This window comes from Nicotiana tomentosiformis, chromosome 8 (genome assembly GCF_000390325.3).
Source record: "Nicotiana tomentosiformis chromosome 8, ASM39032v3, whole genome shotgun sequence".
In the NCBI taxonomy this organism is placed as follows: domain Eukaryota; kingdom Viridiplantae; phylum Streptophyta; class Magnoliopsida; order Solanales; family Solanaceae; genus Nicotiana; species Nicotiana tomentosiformis.
The window spans coordinates 111526988-111547251 of record NC_090819.1 but is presented as its reverse complement, the minus strand read 5'-3'; the positions used below and the strand labels follow the sequence as shown (position 1 = coordinate 111547251).

At 34.7% G+C, this 20264-nt stretch overlaps 3 protein-coding genes across 4 annotated transcripts; 2 read left to right on the top strand and 1 right to left on the bottom strand.

Moving 5' to 3' along the window:
• Positions 1-361: 361 nt before the first annotated feature.
• Positions 362-1468, bottom strand: LOC138897995 (uncharacterized). The gene is made up of 2 exons (XM_070184026.1): positions 1157-1468; positions 362-808 (listed from the first exon to the last, which is right to left on the bottom strand). Exons 1-2 carry the CDS (start codon positions 1466-1468, stop codon positions 362-364), a joined length of 759 nt encoding a protein of 252 aa, XP_070040127.1.
• A 1688-nt stretch (positions 1469-3156) lies between these two features.
• On the top strand, positions 3157-10646 carry LOC104092097 (mitogen-activated protein kinase kinase 6). Of its 2 annotated transcripts, none has more exons than XM_009597600.4 (8): positions 3157-3423; positions 3544-3628; positions 8169-8303; positions 8776-9000; positions 9090-9272; positions 9458-9681; positions 10214-10320; positions 10415-10646. In XM_009597600.4, the coding sequence occupies exons 1-7, from the start codon at positions 3350-3352 to the stop codon at positions 10296-10298; spliced, it is 1011 nt and encodes a 336-aa protein (XP_009595895.1). In that variant the 5' UTR covers positions 3157-3349; the 3' UTR covers positions 10299-10320; positions 10415-10646. The 2 variants fall into 2 exon arrangements, with proteins under 2 accessions (XP_009595895.1, XP_009595894.1); XM_009597599.4 differs by having other exon boundaries at positions 3159-3423; positions 10275-10320.
• Positions 10647-18019: 7373 nt separating this feature from the next.
• On the top strand, positions 18020-19108 carry LOC104092098 (protein OXIDATIVE STRESS 3). Its single transcript, XM_009597602.4, has 2 exons — positions 18020-18421; positions 18627-19108. Exons 1-2 carry the CDS (start codon positions 18225-18227, stop codon positions 18895-18897), a joined length of 468 nt encoding a protein of 155 aa, XP_009595897.1. The 5' UTR covers positions 18020-18224; the 3' UTR covers positions 18898-19108.
• The last annotated feature ends 1156 nt before the right edge of the window (positions 19109-20264 follow it).

Genomic DNA, 20264 nt, shown 5'->3' with positions numbered 1-20264 from the left:
TATCTTCTGACGTCGGGCTAATTTCATCTAGTTCAGGAGTAGGTGTCGGGCCTTGTAATTGCTATGCCACATGTTCATTTCCTTTGCTACTGGAGACCGAAATTGCATTCATCTCCCTTGTCGTTGGTTGATCGCCTCTTATCTGCTTAATTCCCTCATGTGTTGGAAACTTCAGCAATTGATGGTATGTTGAAGGTACAACTTTCATCTACCACTTCGGAAAGAGTTATTTTCGTTACTCCTTCAGTTTTGTGAGTAATAAAATTTCTTGCCGAGTTGTCACACTTGCGAGGTTGAATCTGACGAGGAGCTTTGTGGCCGGAATAATGCTTCCAGTGAGTTTAGCTTGCTCCAATACTCTCTATTGTATGATATTAGCCGAACTCCATGGATCCACTAAAACACATTTAATCTTACAATCTAGCACATTTAAAGAAATTACCAATGCGTCGTTGTGTGGTAGCAGCAATCTGTCTACGTCCTTCTCCGTAAAAGTGATATCGTCTTCCCGAAGCCTTTTGCTATGCGTTATTGATACTTTCGTCTTCTTTGCTGCTAAAAAAGTGACCCCGTTAATCTTGTTCCCTCCGAAGATCATGTTGATTGTTTGACGCGGGGGATCTTTTCCCGCTTTCAAGGGTTCCACGTTGTCTCGTTTTCGACCATAATTGTTCTTAGCTCGGCCACTTAAGAATTCTTTGAGGTTACCATTCTTTAGTAACGTTTCCACTTCCTCCCGGAGATGTCGACAGTCCCCTGTCCGGTGGCCATTCGTCCCGTGGTATTCACACCACAAGTTGGGATCCCTCTGGTTAGAATCAGATCTCATCGGTCTTGGGAACCGTGCTTCTTTGATATTTCTCATGGCCGATACTAATTCCACTATACTGACGTTAAAGTTATATTATCATAATTTGGGGTAGGAAGGATCACGTGATCCTGCCACTTCTTTATCCTGCAGTGACCGATTATTCCGATCGCGATCGGTCCTCCTGTCGATCGGGAACCTGTCCGCTGTCCAAAAACCTATGCTACGGCCTTCGGTTCATTTGTAAGGCAAAAATCGGCCCCTCGAAGTCCGCATATCCGCGTAATAATCATATTTTGATTTTTCCTTATTCTTTTCCCGTCCTTTGATCGACGATGGACAACTAACCTGATCATCTTTGATCCTTATTTTTGATTCATACTGGTTGTGGACGTCCATCCAGATCATTGCTTGAAACTCGTGTAGGCTCTCTTTCAATTTCTGGGAAGCGTCTTGACTCATCAGATTCAATCCTTTGGTGAACGCCTCAGCCGCCCATTCACCCGGGACAACCAGGAGCAACATTCTCTCATTCTGGAATTGAGTAATGAACTCTCGTAGCAGCTCAGGCTCTCCTTGCGCTATCCTGAATATGTCGGCCTTTCGGGCTTGTACTTTTTTTGCCCCGACATGAGCCTTGATAAAAGAATCCGCAATCATTTCGAAGGAATCTATGGAATGCTTGGGTAACAACGAATACCACGTCAAGGCCCCCCTCGTGAGGGTTTCTCCAAATTTCTTCAGCAGCACAAATTCAATTTCGTGAGGAGCTAAATCATTCCCTTTTATCGTTGTTGTGTAGGTGGTAATGTGCTCCTAGGGGTCTAAAGTTCCATCATACTTTGGCATTTCAGGCATTTTGAACCGCTTCGGGATTAACTCTGGTGTCGCACTTGGCTTGTTCGACAATTGAGTATACTTCTTCGAGTCTGGGCCTTTTAGCATTGGTGGCACGCTCGGGATCTGGTCCATGCGGGCGTTTACTTCCCTCATGAACCGTAAAAGTTCATTCTTGAAAGAATCATTCTCGTTGTTGAGATCAGATCTGTTCCCCTGCCCATCAGAGCCAATTTCACCCCTGAAAGTGTTGTTGTCGATCCTCCGTGTTGTTTGATTTGTGGGAATCGCGGGAGGGATTAGATTTCATCTATTTGCATTATTTGAAGCTCCCGACAGCGCTTGCTTCAACTCCGTCATAACTTTATCTTGTCGTGTGAGGTAGCCTAAAATGATCGCTTGTTGCTCTTGCAAGACACTTACCGTGTCGACGGCATGCTCTTCATTAGCGTCATTGGGAGTGATCCCCCGAACATGTCGATGATACTGCATGCCATGCACTGGTGTAGCGTCACTCCCTTCGTTATGGGTATCGCTGATTGAGTCCTCAGAATGAGGCTGATCCCCTTGAATCTCGAGGTCGTGCATGTCGTTAACAATGTTATCTGCCATTTTTTGTGATTTTTTCTAAGACAAAAACGATCAAAACACGCTAGTAAAAAAAGCAAAGATCAATTTAATTACACGACTATCTAGGCCCCACGGTGGGCGCCAAACTGTTTACCTGTAAAACGGTACAATTGAATTTATACGTTGTTTCTAGATAAGTGAATTAATTTGATTTTGAAATAAATAAATAATTGAAGAGTTACGCAATACTTAGCCTTAAGATATAGAGGAAACAACAGAAACAACAATTCCAGGAATAAGGTTTCCAGGCACAACAACAAAAGAATCGAGAAATCAGAAGATAAAATTGGATTGAGCTTTGTATAAAATGTAGTATAAGTTTGCTAGAAAATTATCCCTTTACAATGACAACTGAGCTCACTATTTATAGCTATGAATAAAGTCCTAGGGTCGTGCCCTTCTATAATGTCAATTATGAGGGGCATTTATGGAGATGTAACGGTGAACATAAATACCAAATTCCTTGTAACGGATAACTGCTCTTAATGCTATGAATATTCTCTATTGAATGCTACCGGGAGAAGAGCATTTATCACATCTTTATGAATATTATTCTTTCGGGTGATAAACGAAACAATTGTCTTCAGTCTTCACCGTGTCTTGGGCTCCACGTAACCCTTTCTTGAACGGCCACATGTCATAACATATTTTACCCAATACACTTACAAATAAGCTTCAATCCTTCTAAAAGATAATTAACATATAATTTAGCCTTAATCTTGAAATGGGATCAATTCCTTATTAAATTTTTTATTTTAAAGAAGAGGCTCAATAGTCCCTTTTAAATAAAGCTACCAAGTATAACAAACTCAAATTCAAATATCACAAGGCTTTAAAGACTATATGCTAAAAATAAAAATTAAGAAATTTGCATAACGTTCAGTTTTTTTGACACAAGGCATAAGCGGGTATAGAGGCAAACTTGTCTTGTAGTAATAGAATTATTATTTGTTGGCGCTGGTCTGAGTTTGAAATTCAGTGTACCTTTCTCCGCAGTTGGGCGGTCCATTTCACTTTTCAAAATCTCAAATCTCAACACTCTTTCTACCAAACCCTAGGCATAGAGATCAAATAATGAAGACGACGAAGCCATTGAAGGAACTTAAGCTCTCTGTACCTGCTCAAGATACCCCTATCTCCAGCTTCTTGTAATTACCTCTAATATACTTGTATTAGACGTTTTATTTTAATCCCATTTATTTACTAGTGATTAAATCTCTTGCGAAAAGGTGACAATTAATTAGTGCTTGTGCTTGTTTATAATTCAGGACAGCCAGTGGAACCTTTCACGACGGCGATTTACTTTTAAACCAGAAAGGACTGAGATTAATTTCTGAAGAGAATGAATCCCCGGTTAGCTATTTTTCAGTTTCAATAACTTTTGTTGAGTTTCCTTTTATCTCTTTGTTAGCTGTGATTTATGTTACTAATGTACTCTGCGTGTAGTTTGAGCATTTGGTATTCCAAAATGCTTTATGTTCAGATATCTGAATTCATTATTTTTTCTATGATTGACTAGCACGTTGATTTGAGTTGTGGTCCACGAGATTGCATATTTGGCGAGGAAGGGAAGTCTTTTTGGTTGTTCTATGCATTGGTTGTGAAATTGTGTCATCCGTAATTACTGTACTTGTATCTGAGTGCTGAGACTGATCCATCATTTGAACTTTATGGGTTTGAGTTCCAAAATTCTACCTGCCCATTTGATTTACTGGGTCCTAAATCTATTATTTGTACTTATTTGGAGAATAATAGATTTCATTGCACTTTTTTTTCTTATTTTTTATTTTACCTTAATCGAGTACCGGTTTTATTGCCACTTTTGAAGAGAGTACATTTGAAGAAGGTGGATATAACCAAGCCTTCTTTAGAAGATGTGATAGAGGTAAGTTAAGTTAGAGACTACTTCAGCTAACACTTCCTCACAAAAGCAAAACAACAAAAAATGTGGCAATAAAGCTGTTACTTCAAGGAGGCTCGTAAACAAGCTTGCTTGGTTTTCTCTTCTTGACTCGAAATGTAGGAAGTTGCCATCTATCAGCATTTTAGAAAACTTCTAACATGACGGGGGAGAGTATTAAAGTTAGTATATATGTACACTTCTTCTGAATTGTGACTCAAGGCAGCCATTCTATTTGCAACTCTGTTAGCTTCTCTGAAACAATGTCTGGTGATGACCCTGTGGCTTTCCACCAGTGTTTTAAGTTGTCTCACTTTGTTGTCAATCCTCCAGGGGGTAGGCCAAAAACCAGAAATGCAGTTATGCAGGAGTAGTGAGTCTGTCTCACCTATGATTAAGTTGTGCCCTCTTTGTATCCACCAGTTGATACCAAACTCTAAAGCACATGCTTCTGCACAGTTGCTGGTACCATCCCCAAGTGAATGGAGCATGCCATAATGAATTTCCCCCTGAAATCTCTGGTCACATCTCCAGCACCACATTTACCATCAATACATGAGCCATCACTATTGAGTTTAACAAAGAGAATGGGGGGTCTGATCCATCCGACACTGATAATAGATACTTCATTGAGAGAAATGTTGTTGAGATTGCATATGTCAACCCAGCCTTCACCAAGTCTGGTATTACCAAATTTAGCTTTCAGTTTGTCAGTAATGTTGAAAGCTATAAAGGAGATAGATCTAGCAGCAGATGGTCTTTCCATTCCATATTTGGAGCTACACCTTGATCTCCATAGTTCCCACAACACAAAGGGAGGGATAATTTTAAGCACATAAGCAATAACAAAGTTCTTAGTCCTCTGATTCCAGCAGTTGATAATAAGAGTTCTCATATTTACGTTTCTGTATGTAATCCCTTGAGGACCAACAAAGTATTTCCAGATATTTTGAGCATAATAGCCTTTACAGAATAGATTTTCCACTGTCTCGGATCCGTTGACCATTCCAGGACTCATGCAACATGAGCACACTTAGGGTAAGTTGATACCAAACCTGATGATCTTATCATCAGTGGAGAGTCTGTCATATATTGCTCTCCAAGTTAGGAATGACATCTTGAAAGGAATGTCATTGTGCTAGATCTTGGAGTCATATTGATTTGTGTGGCTCCTCTGTCTGAGGAGTTTCCAGGCAGTAGCTACAGAGAAATTACCTGTACTTGAGCATATCCAGTGTGGAATGTCATCAGCATCTGGATTGAGAACAACATGCATTTGAGACATTTGCCTCTTAATATTGACTGGAACTTGAGCATGAAGACAAGACCAATCCCACTGCCCATCTATAAACACTTCATTGATAAGAATATTGTGTTGAGCCAAGCCATCATCAATCTTTTTGTATAAAGGATCAATGGTGGACCAATTATCAAATCAAAAACTAATGTTTCCCCTGCCAATATTCCATAAGATGTTAGAGTCCACACTATCCTTAATGCCACACATAGCTTTCCAACTATGAGACTGACCCTTGGTCCATACCTCTGTGAGAGGATGAGAACTACCACACTACTTGGCCTTCATGAATTGTGACGACATGGAATCAGCGGTTCTAAACTTCCACCTCTTTTAGCATTGAATGCCAAACAACTGTCATCTAGTCTCCTGAAGTTAGCACCCCCTTCCTCATATGGAAAACAAAGATTGTACCAGGAAACCCAGTGGTGCATGCCTCCTTTTTCAAGTCCAGACCAGAAAAATCTAGAGATATACTTTTCAATCATGAGAGAATGAATCTCTTCTTTTTGCAGCTTGTGGTGCCTTACTGTGGTATCTTTTCCAAACCGTCAGAATGTATACCAAATACAGTTCTTAAGATGCCAAAATGGAGATCCATGTTTATGGACCTCTGATAGAGATGCTATGTTCTGAATTTAGAATCTCGATAAATGGTTCATAGCTACTGCATTCAGCACTTTAGCCCGAGTCTAGCTAAGATCATCTAGCATATTAATTGAGTTCATTGTAGATCTATCAGCTATAGTCCACGGATGCCCTTAGCTTTATCTACCGATATGTGATAAAGGGTTAAAGACGAAGGTTTCGAAAGTAAAGCTTTAAGTGCCATTTGGTGTATTTGTTTGTTAAAGAAACTCATTTCAACAAATGGATGATAAAGCAGTAAACTTTCTCACGCGTCTTTATTAGCTTTGGTTGGAGATGGCAATATAGTGGATGGAAAAAGTAAAGGAAAGGGGAGAGTTTTTCTTAGTTATTTGTTGGAAAATATATACAAAGAATTAGGGGTCGTTTTGTTACAATGATTAGGGGTTTATCCCAGTATAAGATCTGGGATTATCCAGCTACTGGAAAGCTTTCAAATGAACACAAAAGCTCAAGACAGTCTAAGGTGGGGCAATCTCAATGGAGGTTGTTATTCAATGAAGGCAGGATACAAGAAATAGTGTGCTAGCAATGAAGTAATTGAACTTTGGCCATGGAAGCTTATATGGAAGACAAACTCCCTACAAAGATCATGTGCTTCACCTGGATAGCTCTTAAAGGTGCTATTTTGACTCAAGACAACTTATGTAGAAGGAATTTTCAATAGATATTACATGTGTCTGGACAGCTCAGAATCTATAAACCATTTGCTATTGCACTGCAGAGTGGCTGCAGATTTGTGGCACATGTTCCTTTCAGTTTTTGGCATCAGTTGGACAACCCCACAAGGCATAAAAGAAGCAGTTGAAAGTTGGAACCATCGCAAAATTGACAGAACCATCAAGAGGATCTGGCAGATGACCCCAGCAAGTATATTTTGGTGTATTTGGACAGAAAGGAATCTCAGATGCTTTGATGGCATATCAACTTTCTCATGTGGCTGTGTATTAGCTTTGGTAGGAGAAGGCAATATGGTTCCAGGTGGCTTCACACTCTGGTGGTTTCTTTTGAATTATATTTGGGTACAGTAGGTGATGTCGGGCTTAGTGAAGAATGTGTTGCAATCGCATAGCAGGACCGGACATTTCTAAATAGACCTTTAGAGAGTAGAAGTAAAGTTTTTAAGGGTTTAGAAAATGATTTAATAAATCTGAGGAATAACCTCTTACTATTTGTTAGTTTTGGTGCACCCAAGAAGTTCTCCTGTATGTATAGAGAATTAGATGCCATTTATAGAGAACTATATTTCTGTGTAGGTTCTCTACTTTTTGGCACACAACTTGGCAAGAGTTTTCTCCTATCAGAAAAAAAGGAAAAGAAGGCAATATGTTGGAAAGAGTAGAGTAGAGGATATAAAACTATAAAGAGCATTGGCCAGATGGGAAAGTGTATTTGTAACAACCCATTCAATTCTTTCTATGTCGTGCTTTTGAGATGTAAGCTTTTTGATGGAAAATTCTCCTCTCATTGAAGGAAAGACTCAAAGATTCAACACAAACAATTTTGTGCAGTAATAAATTAGTAATACCCAAACAAGAGAGCTTCAAATGATTCAGGATGCTTTATCTTGCTGCATATCTGAGGAGCAGCAAGAAGGAGTCTGTCCAAGTTGAAGAATATTGTCTTCACGCTTTGCTCCATGTGCTTAAGACTTTAACCTTTTTTCTCTCTAAATAAACCTTTTATTTCAATTCCCCATCTTCTAATTGTAGTTTATGTTTTCACATTGCAATTATTTTCAATTGAGACTCCAGTCTGAGGCGTCTTGATTATTATTCCATTTTAAGTTACTCAGATTATTTTCAGTTATTTATGTAGCTCTAGTCGCTATGACATTATGAGTAGGAAATTTAAAATTTTTAACTGTTGTAAATTTGCACATATTTTTGTCTGTATTATTTCCTCAAAGTCGAATTTATCTTCAGCTAAGGATTGATTATTTGATTAGTTAGCGGATATACCCTTAGGTTTAGTCAAAATTCACTATGGAACATTTCTGTGATCTTATAGAAAGTTTCAATTTCTTGTGCATAATATAATGTTCACAGGCCTCAGAAACTAAGGAGATAGATCTTCAGTTCTCATTGGAAGATCTTGAAACCATCAAAGTCATCGGAAAGGGAAGTGGTGGTGTTGTTCAACTTGTTCGCCATAAATGGGTTGGAACATTGTTTGCTTTGAAGGTCAGTACTCATCAAGCAAGAATGTTTTAACATTCCTCTTTTTTCAAATTTAATTGGTTACTGATGTTTGCATATATTTAGGACCAAGAAAAGTGCATTACTTACGCATTACTCTCTGTAAATGTCAATGTCATGGAATAGTGGCTATGCGAGTGATCCTCCTTCAATGAATTGTAGAAGAACAAGTATTTGTGAAAAAGAGATTCTAATCCTTTAGAGAACCATTTTTAGCATTTGAATAAAGGAATCAACAAACAAATGCGTCTTAACTATTCTTGGAATGACAATTTGCAGAATCTTTCATTACAAAATCTACATATGGTTTGCCGCAATTTGACCCTTGCTTACTGGGCCATTGTCACTTTTTGTTAAAGTGTCTACTAGCTTCTTGTTGTTCCGGGAAGTTGTATTTTGGTTTAACTTCATGCTGGTCATCTCTTTTAATGTTGACGGGTGATTGCTTCTGACCCAGGTTATCCAGATGACTATACAGGAAGATATTCGTAAGCAGATAGTGCAAGAACTGAAAATAAATCAAGCATCACAATGTTCACATGTTGTTGTATGCTACCACTCTTTCTATCACAATGGAGCTATTTCTCTGGTTCTTGAGTATATGGACCGTGGATCTTTAGCTGATGTAATCAGGCAACTTAAGACTATTCTTGAACCATATCTCGCAGTTGTTTGCAAGCAGGTTCTTGGCTTTCTAGAAACTAATGTTTGAACAAGTTTCTGCTCTCCAGATGATGACTTTTTGCTTCATTGCTAATGTTTTCTTTCCAGGTTTTACAAGGTCTTGTCTACTTGCATAATGAGAGACATGTTATCCACAGAGACATAAAGCCATCAAACTTGCTAGTGAACCACAAAGGAGAAGTTAAAATTACTGATTTTGGTGTAAGTGCAATGCTAGCCAGCTCTATGGGTCAAAGAGATACATTTGTTGGGACTTACAATTACATGGCAGTAAGTCCTCTTCCTACATCACTAGAGTTGTTTTCTTCTGTGTTTTGGTAATTGCTCTTTATTTTGAATTAGTCCATTACGAGTAGCTTCAGCTATTTTATGAACAACTCCTTCTAGGAATAGTTTGGCGAGAATGCCTTTTAGTTTCCAACTATAAACTGACTCCTTCATTACCCTGGTTTAAGCCTGAAAGAATAAGTGGAAGTACCTATGACTACAAGAGTGATATCTGGAGCTTGGGCATGGTCATCCTTGAATGTGCTATTGGACGTTTTCCATACATACAGTCGGAGGACCAGCAAGCATGGCCGAGCTTTTATGAGCTTCTGGAGGCTATTGTTAGCAGTCCACCACCGTCTGCTCCAGCAGATCAATTTTCCCCAGAATTCTGTTCATTTGTTTCTGCTTGGTAAGAATACTGTTTCTTTTGCTTGTGTCTTAAAGACTTTGAATTGTGCTCGCCAAGCAAAGATGGAACTGATAATGGATTCTCCACCAAGTTTACTTCTGTTGCTTTCTTTCTATATCACCTTGATGATGATTGAACTAAGTCTAAGGTTGTATATCATTGTTTTTGAATTTGAGACCTGACTTAATTGTTCACCCTAAATTTAATTTAATTAAAAATAGTTAACTCCTAGTTTACTCATTATCTATTCATATCTTGCTTGCTGCCTGTTTCGAGGACAGTCTTTTTGGAAAAATTAGGCTAGTATTGTTAATTGTTGTCTCAAGTAGTAAAAAAGGGCAGCCCGGTGCATGAAGCATCCTGCGTTCACGCAGGGTTCGGGGAAGGGCCGCACCCTAAGGGGGTGTGATGTAGGCAGCTTACCCTAATGCAAGCATCAGTGGTTGATTCCACGGCTCGAATCCGTGACCTATAGATCACACGGAGACAAATTTACCGTTGCTCCAAGGTTCCCCTTCGTTGTCTCAAGCAGGTACAAGGAGTTAAAGTTTGGTAATGATAATCTAGCTCACTGCATTGCTCTATTTACACAGCATACAAAAGGACCCAAGGGATAGATCTTCAGCTTTGGACCTTTTGGTAAGTATAACTCAGTGCATCATCTTTCATGTTTTTCCTTTAGCTGCTGAGCTTAAATATGCAACTGCTTACTTTACTACAATGTCACTTACAGAGCCACCCTTTCATTAAGAAGTTCGAAGACAAAGACATAGATTTCGGCATACTTGTGAGTAGCCTGGAACCTCCTGTAAATTTTCCAAGGTAAATTCTCATAAATTAGTAGTATTACACATTATAGACATGTAATATTTTCTATACCTAGCAGTTGTTATAAACATCACATGAGCTGATCGAATTATTTAGCTGCATTTTTTTCTTAAATGAGTTTGAATTTCAGAACACAATCGTGACTCATGAGGATTGACCTTCTCTGAATCTCGTATTTTCCAAAGTAATGATTTATTTATGATGGACTTGCAACTTTAGCAGTTGCAAGCTCTTTACTTGACGAGCTCATTGTAGGCTTTAAGTGGCAAATTATAATTGAATCTTATCCCAGTTGTTACAATAAGGCGTTACAGCACCTATGTCTAGCACAAGGGTATTTTTATCCGGCGGATAAAAATTTATTAAGCACTGGCTAAAGAGTAAATACATTTAAAATAGTGGCTAAAAAGTAAAAACATTTCTAATCAGTGGCTATCTGTGCACTTCCCCCGGTCCTAGAAGATTTTAGATGTGTTATTAGTGGCGGAGCCAGAATTTTCGTTAAGGGATATCACAATATATAAAAGTAAACATACCGGAAAATTAAAGGGAGTCAATACATAGTAAATATACATATATATTTTTTGCCTACCTACACTGTATTTTTTCTGCGAAGGAATGTCATTTGACACCCCTTCCTATAAGGTGGCTTCGCCACCGTGTTTTATAGTACATCAATTTTAATAAGGAGACATATATTTAACAAATTAAAAATATTTTTTAAAGACAACATGTAAAATTACTGTAGATTCAAAGATATTGTCGAAACATTAGAACAACTTTTTTGCCCTTTAAAATTTAAATAACTATCCTGCATTAAAGTACGAAAATATAATTTCAAATGTTTGATGTTGTATTTCAAGAACTAACTTGGAGTGGTAGGAAATTTTTTAATTCCTTCAACATTAATTGTACGTTTAATATGGCAATTAGTAGTTTCACCTTTATTACAAGAATCTACGGGGGGACTGAAGGGCTAGACGTTACCTTTGGAAAAGAAAGAGAGAGACCAAAAACCTAGTGAATTTATAATCTCCTTTCATTAGAGTTCATTCGTTTCCCATGAGTTTTGAATGGTATTCAGAGCCATGATTTGTTTCATGAAGGCAACATTAGGAGCTTAACAAAAGGTAATGAAATCTCTTTGGATACAGAATGTAGCTTTTGATTCTTGTACATTTTGGAAGTATGATGATGATAAAAGATAATTCAATGCTTATGTTTGATGTTTGTTGGACTTCCAATGATTTTTTTGGGATAAAATCATAAAAATATTCATATGATGAGATCTAATGTATTCAATTTGTGTAATAGCAAAGTTAATATTTTTGTCTTTTGTCTGAACTCCCCCCCCCCCCCCCCCTCCTAACCGCTTTTAGCTTATAGCTTTTGTTTGTTTTTGCACTAGATAGCAACATTTGATGTATTGTTGTTTCTTATAATATCTTTGTCATTTGGCTCTTACTTTTATGATATTACCAAATTATTGAATTGTTTGTTATTTATTTTTATTTTTTACTTTAATTACCAGATCAAGGTATTGTTCTGAGTTAATTATCATTGCTTTAATAAAATTAATTAATTTGCTAATATGTGAGTCACTTTCTTAATTATCAAAATTAGTTTGCACAAAAAAAACCAAATAAATCTGTAACAACAAGAAGCTTAAGTTATTAAATTTACACAAATTCATATCCATTTTTTTGGATTTTCTGGAAAAGATATGGTCATGTTTCTTTTTTTCTTTTCTTTTAGGGTATTACATATATATCAATATTTTCCTTTTCCAATTATTTTCTCAAAGAAGTATATAGGTCATATATTTGGAGTGAAGAATTAAAGTGGACAATGTCAAGATGAATCAACAGTTTGTGCTATTGGCTTCTAAAGAAAATACATAACTCATAGACTATAAGAATTTAAGGGAACTTTCGGTCATCAGATTTTCTTTTAATTGAGTTAGCTAAATAGGAATAATATTCATTAATTATAAAAAAAATCACTTTTCAAGACTTCAAAATTTTGGTACTCAACGCACATCGCGAGAAACTAGTTTTTTAAAAAATGTTAAGAGTCGTGTTTCGTTACTCACTAGGGATTATTGAATAAGTAGTTAAATTGTCCGCTCTTCGCGCGGTGAAATATTAGTACATTACAAAGTGATTCTCTTAACAATTTTAGTCGAGATTAAAAATTTATAATTTTCATAACGCCAACAATATAAAAGATAATGTAAGACATACATATAAAAAAATATATTAATAATTGTAATTTTTGTAATTTTATAAATTAAGCCTTTAAATCCTGTTAAATGTTATTCATAAGTAATACTATACAAATTATTATATATAATAATATTTAGTAGTGATTGTATTTAGAGGCAAATACTGTTCCTTGGTAATATATAGTAATTATTACAAACAATAATATTTATTAGACTTTTGGCACACGTAAGTCATCTTGCCTTCCAACCCCAACTTAATGTTGTTCCCTCGAGAATAATGCACCACACCCTGAGGGGTCATTTGATACGCGAACTAAATTATTTTGGGATTATAATCTCTGGACTAATTTATCCTATTAGAGAGGTAGAATAATATAATCCCAAGTTTGATAGGATAATGTGGGATATCCTGTATTAAGACTAAGATTAAATTTATATCATGTTTGGTTGACAGTATATATATTTATCATGGAATAAATTTATACCGTCAACCAAATATGGTATAAATTTAATGCCACATCTTATTTCATCTTATCCCGCGTACCAAATGACCCCTTAGGGTGTGGCCCTTCTCCTAATCCTGCGTGAACGCGAAATGCATGTGTGTACCGAATTGTCCTTTAATATTTATTAGTAATTAAATTTACATACATCTAAAAATTTAAAATAATATTTATCTTATTTATTATTAACACTTGATTTTTTGCCTTCTATTCCTACTTAATGTTGTTCCCTAGAGCATAATGCATCACACCTTAGAGGTACGATCCTTCCCGAGATAATGTGTGAACGTAAGATGCATTGTGCACCGAGCTACTCTTTAATATTTATTAGTAATTAGATATGCAGCCTTCTAAATTTTAAAATAATATTTAACTCATTTAAGTATTAACACTTGTTTTTTCCTTTTCTGTACTTTGTTGTCATGTAAGGTTTTTTGTCATATAAATTGATTTATGTTTTACCTATAGAGATGCAACAATAATTTTTGTCCCCCTTAAAACATGTAAAGAATTTTTTAGCATACGTAATAAATTTTAAACATTATTTTTCCTTACTATATGTATATAAGTATCTAAAAATAATTATTAGAGAATTAAATTTTTGTGGTATTATGATTTTTCCTTGTAAGGCAACTAAAAGAGAAACAAAGCAAACTCGAATCCTTTGGCGCAAATTCACAAAATAAAAAAACTGCCCCTTAACATGTGTATATAAGTATCTAATTTTTTTCCATAGCGAATTAAAGATTTGTCTTATGGTTTTTCCATGTAAGGCAAGAAAAAAAGAAACAAAAAACCCGAATCCATCTGTCATAAATCCACAAACCAAAATTTTATGAGTCTTAACTATAAGTTTTTTGACTTTTTTTTTTCTTCTAAATTACCTAACCGGCCTCTTCATTTTATCAGAGAAACTGTCAAATATCCCTTTTTCCTAGCTTGGTAACCAATTTTCCCCCCGAAGAACTCTTAGTTCTTTTATATTTTATTCCCGTACATATCAAGATGACAATACACAATAGTTAAACAAAACTTTCCTAGTCCTATAGAGCAACTTATTTGCTGTTCCAATGTAAAAGACACATCATATGAAACAAATATTTTTGCTGTGAGGCCGACATGATCAATTCCTTTAGATGGGCATTATGCTTACTCCTACGAAACTTTTCAAAAAAAAGCATTACGTTCTTTTTTCGTGAAATCAACAATTAAGTGTAATAGAGATGAAATTATTTTTTCACCTAATCGAACTTTTAGATTGTATATAATTAGTGATTCAAATTTCATTTGTGTCAAGTCCCATCTTTACTTGGCTATTGCCAATCCAGAGAATATATCAATGGTCTCATACAGTTACAAATAGTAAAGAATAGAGTCTATAACCACATTAGTATTTCCCTAACCTTCCTTCTTGGCAAGTTTGGTCTTTGACTATGGTCGATTGTAGTTTGGGCGTAAGAAGAAGCAGAAGGGCACAAAGTGCAGAGAAATAGGATTTCCAGGAGGTTTGAATGTGCGTTTTCCATAAGTTATAGTATGTAACGGTAGCCGTAATTAATGAACGACGGTTAAGGAAAAGATAATGTAATAACTTTTTAAAAGAGGTGACTATTGAATTTTTTAGTAGAGCTACGATTATTTAAAAGGTTAAAAAAAGCAAAATTCTAAAACAAAAGATAAATAGAAAAATTGGCATAACAGAATGCCACGTCAGCTTGGCTATGGCGTGCATTATATTAATATATAGATAAATATATATTATTCTCAAATTTGTCGGTGAGGCGCTTTCTGAGGAATATTTATTTTAGGGAAAAGCTCAGTTATTAAAAATTTAAATTAGTAGGGCCAAAAATCTAGCCTATGGATGCGTGGACCAGTTGTTCAGTGGGACCCATTAAACGAATTTGTGGTAACAAAGGGCAAGTTACACTTTTGCAGATGTATTTCCACGTGTATCATGACTTTTACAACAGTCAGCTTTTTTCTTATCCTCATATATACCATTCAATTTTGTTAGAAAATGACCTAATTAGGAGATAAAGCACAGACATGATTCTGTTACATTACAACTCGAAACTTCTTTTGACAGCCACTTTTATTTAATTCTAATCAATGCTTCCGACTATAATTTCGGCACTATTAATAACTTCATTAAGGTTTGATTCTTGGAACTATCATAAATATTTCCTCCGTTTCAATTTAGATAAGTTAATTTGATTCGGCACGGAGTAGAAGACTTTTAAAATTTATGATAAAAACTTCTCATTACGGATAAAATGAAGACTTTAAAGTTAAATTATTTTCAAATTTAAAAATATATCATTTATTTTGAAACATACTAAAAAGGAAAGTACCTAATCTAATTTAAAACGGAGAGAGTATATTAATAGGGATAATTGCACTTAACACACTCAGTTATTGATAAATTCCGGTTTCATATATTTGGCTAAGCAATGTGTATTGTTTGATCCTTTATATAGAGAATTATGTTATTCTTAGATTATTGTTAGAAGTATATTACCCTCAAATATGGAGTAACAATACTTTTAACATAACAATAAATAATTTATTAAAATTTTGAAGATTTACTAGCAGAGGGATCAAAAGTGCATATTTCGATTAACCGAGGATTAAATATGTCTAACCACATACGTATATCACAAGGACCACAACCAAAATTTGTCATATTTAAGAACTAAAAACACTAATTTTATTTATTAATATGAGACGGTATTTACCTTCTTTTATTGCTTCCCCCGGAATAAGGTAACATTTCAGTGATTATAAAGATTATTTGTCCTACATAAATTCAGTTAAAATAGATGGAAAACCCCCAATAAATAAATAGAAAAGAGGCTGTACTGTCGAAATGGATTATGTTAGTAACTTTAATCAGTCAAGATAAAGTGCAACCGTCAAACCATAAGTTACAAGGTCTATGTTGCACAATTGGTAAATTTGAACAAGTTTGACAGTATCACTCGAAGTCAGGGGCGGATGCAATCTAGTGGTTTCAGGTTTATCTGAACTCGATACTTTAGATGTAAAATATAAATTTATAAATAAAAATTCATTAAAATTATAACAAATAGTAAGATATGAAGTCATAATTTTTAAAATATATTACATTCGATACTAAGAACCTTAAAGAATTAACGTATAGAATTTAAGTCATATAAGACCCAAGCTGACTTAAGCAGTCAAAGATAATTAATTCTACATCAACCTATCAATATAAGAAACCCTTTAATTATTTGTAGCCACAAAAGTGGTATATGCTTGTAAGAAAGGAACACTTCTTTGAAATCTCTAAAGTGACAAAATTAACTTATTATCCAATTCTCTAATGTGGTATATACTTGTAAGAAAGGAACAATTCTTTTAGTACAATCTTGAAAACTAAATTGACTTTATTACCATCCATTGAAGTTCTTCCTTGTAGAACTCCTCATACAAAGATGTACTCAAGCCAGCTCTTTTCTAATATTCTTTTGGGAAGCTCGAATTATTAAAAGATAAAGAAGATTTTTTTTTGAAAATAAAACTTTACGCCTTCAATTAAGATTTTAAGATGCAAGGTAGCAGACTAGTAGCTCTACTACTGAATTACTCTCTCTCTTTCATTTTATGTATGCTTTAAGATTTTACACATCCCTTTATAAATAAGAATATTAATAACCTTACTATAAGAATATATTTAAACTATCTTCTTTGTCTTCTTTAAACGTCTCACATAATTAATGCTACACTAATAGGAGTAAGAAGGTTATATTGGATAAGAAAATCATAATAAAAGTGACTTTTTATTTTTCTAAAAGAGCGGAAAAGGGAAACTTTTAATTTTTTTTTGGAATTGTTAGAATGATCTAAAAAGGCAGTTTGAAGTACAAAGTATCCCGCGTTCTCATAGGGTTCGAAGAAAGACTGCATCCCCAAAAACGTATGATATGGGCATCACATCCTAATGTAAGCATACATAGTTAATTATGAAAATACTTAAAAGAATTTTCGCAAAACAAAGGATACATGAAAATTACCCAAAATTCAACCACAGTTTTTTGTTTCCCATAGTGCATAAGATCTGTTTGGTACTACTACTTTGGTTAAAAGAAGTAGAATAATCAATGATTTAACCTCTTTGACCAGACGATGATGTAGCCTATCAAGTACGAGTTCATTTAACTCTATAATTTTTGACACAAAATATAGATATATATTAAAAATTTACTAAATCTCAATAAATATTAATAGATTTTAATTTATAATTTTAATAATATAATAAGTTCAATACTAATTTTTTTAAAAATTAAACCAATTAAATATAAATCGATCGACCTTTATGTTGACAATCTTTTGTTCGAATATAGAAATGAAAATTACAAGTACATGGGTTGTAGTGTCATACCTTTGTGGGGACAAAAGTCACAAAGATGGTGACTTTAATTAGTTTCCCCAAAATGAAAGAGTGGTGAGTCACATTTGGATGTCTACAAAAATCTACCTTATCCACTTAAAATTAACCCCAAAAAGTAATCCGTAATTAAAGAATAAATGCAAATTAAACAACATGAAAACAAACTAATCTTGCTCAGTTAAGAAAAAGGGAAGAGAGAGAAAAACTAATCTTGTACTCAAAACTAAATCTCATAATTATACACGTCAGTCATTATCCACCCACTCACCCAGCCAAACCCTTCAAAAATCTCTCAACCATGTAATCTAAAACAGCAAGAGTATTTTTTTAATGTTTATCTATAAATAATTAAATTATTGGATTTAGACAAAAGAGTTGTAGGAGATATATATATAAATGTCTCCTTATCAGAAACTTGCTAGAAATTGCAACGTATTACCAAGTCTTGAGGAAACAAGAAAATCATTATATATCTTCTATTCTGTTACTTAACTCTCTATATTTTTTCCTTTCCTTTAGCAAATTCAATCATCTTTCTTTAAATAAAGGGAAATTATCAAGAAGAAGAAATATAATGGGGTTGAAAGAGAAGAATGTTCAGACGTGGGTTATTATGGAAACTGAGAATTGTATTTCTGATGATTATTCTCTTAAGTCAAATTCGTTGGAATTTTCTTATTCTTCTTCTTCTTCGTTTGAGCTAGATGATGATGCTTCGTCTCATGGACCTTTGTATGAGTTGTCTGAATTAATGGATCAATTACCCATCAAGTAAGTTCACCATTCATCACTATTTTTTATGGTAATAGATATTTGATCCTCGTATATATTCAGATATGCAAAATATATGTTTTCTTCACATGTAATCTATTTTTGTGGAAAGTTAAGAATTTCTGTTTGGGCAAGCATTTAGCTCAAAATGTTTTATATACACTCTAAATTGTAATGAAATATATGAACTCTTGTGTGTGTGCAGGAGAGGACTATCAAAATATTATCAAGGGAATAGTCGGTCGTTTGGATGTTTAGGAAATGTGAAGAGGCTAGAGGATCTTGCAAAGAAAGGGAATTCTTATAACCAGAGAATGAAGTCATTTAAGAGTTTTGGAGCAAATGTCAAAAGATCATCATTTCGTCCAAAACCTATCATTAAAAAGAAGTCCTACTCTTCAACTTCAAGGAGGCCTATTTTATCAAATACTACTCTTCATGCTACATCTCCCATTTCTTTGGAAAAGAATTTTTAATTTCCTAAATTCTCAGTAGTAATTTTTTATTTTTTAAAGCTAGCAACATGTGAAATTGTAAAAGGAAAATGGTTGACATTTTCAGTAGAAAGAGAAACAAATTTTGAGCAGAAATGTTTGTTGATGTAAATGAAGTGATGGAGGATCAAGAAAAAAGAAAAAGGAATTATGGAAATTTTCTGTAACTAATTAAACCCTACAAGTTTCTCGAGGAGTCTGATCAATGTTTCGAGGGTTATGAGCAGTTACCACATTCATACTCGTAAGATAAGTTTTGGGTGGGTCGTCGTACTCGTAATATTAGTAGTAATTGTTTTGATTTGGCTTTTGCCTTAAAATAAATCAAATCAACTATGCCAATTTGCTAAAATACAGAACAAACCAAACCAACAAAATAGAAGCCTTTTTTTTATGCTAATCTTTTTAGTTTTTCCTTCACATGAAATACAAATTGAATTCATTCAATCTATAAAAAATTTAAACAAAAAAAAAAAAGAAGTTCAGCTAGTTTAAAATATTAAAAACATCATAGCTTTAAAGAATATTTTTGAAATTGAAAATTAGGAAATTCTTTCATTTGTTCAATTCACATAACTACTTTCCTTGTCTACCTTTCTTTGCATTAATGGCCACTTTAGCCACGTCTAATTTGATAAAAGATCAGTCGTGAGTAGCGACTGTCATACCTAGAACCTTCCTCGACTCTTATTATAATCCCAGGATTATAAGCCCTGAACTATTTTATCCCACCTCCAGGTGGTGGGATAAAATAATCCCAAGTTTAATGGGATAAAGGAATAAGGTGGATATTCAGTCTGTAATTAAATTTATACCATGTTTGATTGATGGTATAAATTTAATCACTTATATTATCCCGCCTTATTCCGCGTACCAAACACAGGAGATCGATTTTAAAACAACCATGGCATGTGTCATGGATCCATAACCAATCTTTAGTTATGATTAGTTATCATTGCTTAGCATGTCATTTGGTTCACAGATCGACCAGTTAAAACAACCATAAGGTCATGGGCAAAGTGAAGGTGGCTAATATTAAAACTTAAGTTGGCAGGTATTTAGTAAGAGTTTAAGTTTAGTGCAATGCATGTATATAGATTTTTTGAAATGACAACCTAGAAAATAGAGTACTGACCTGCTAAAGCTGGTTAAATTGAACCGATAGTGTAAAAGTTGCTTATTATTTAAATCCTTAAAATAAACAACTCAAGCAGGAACTGCTGAAAAACTACTACCGATGCTAAGAACTCTTATCCCCTTGTACGTAGGATTTTTTGGACCCTACGTTGAGTAAGGTTCCAAAATGCTCTGAAAACAATATGAAGTAATGCTGAATTTTGCCCTCAGAA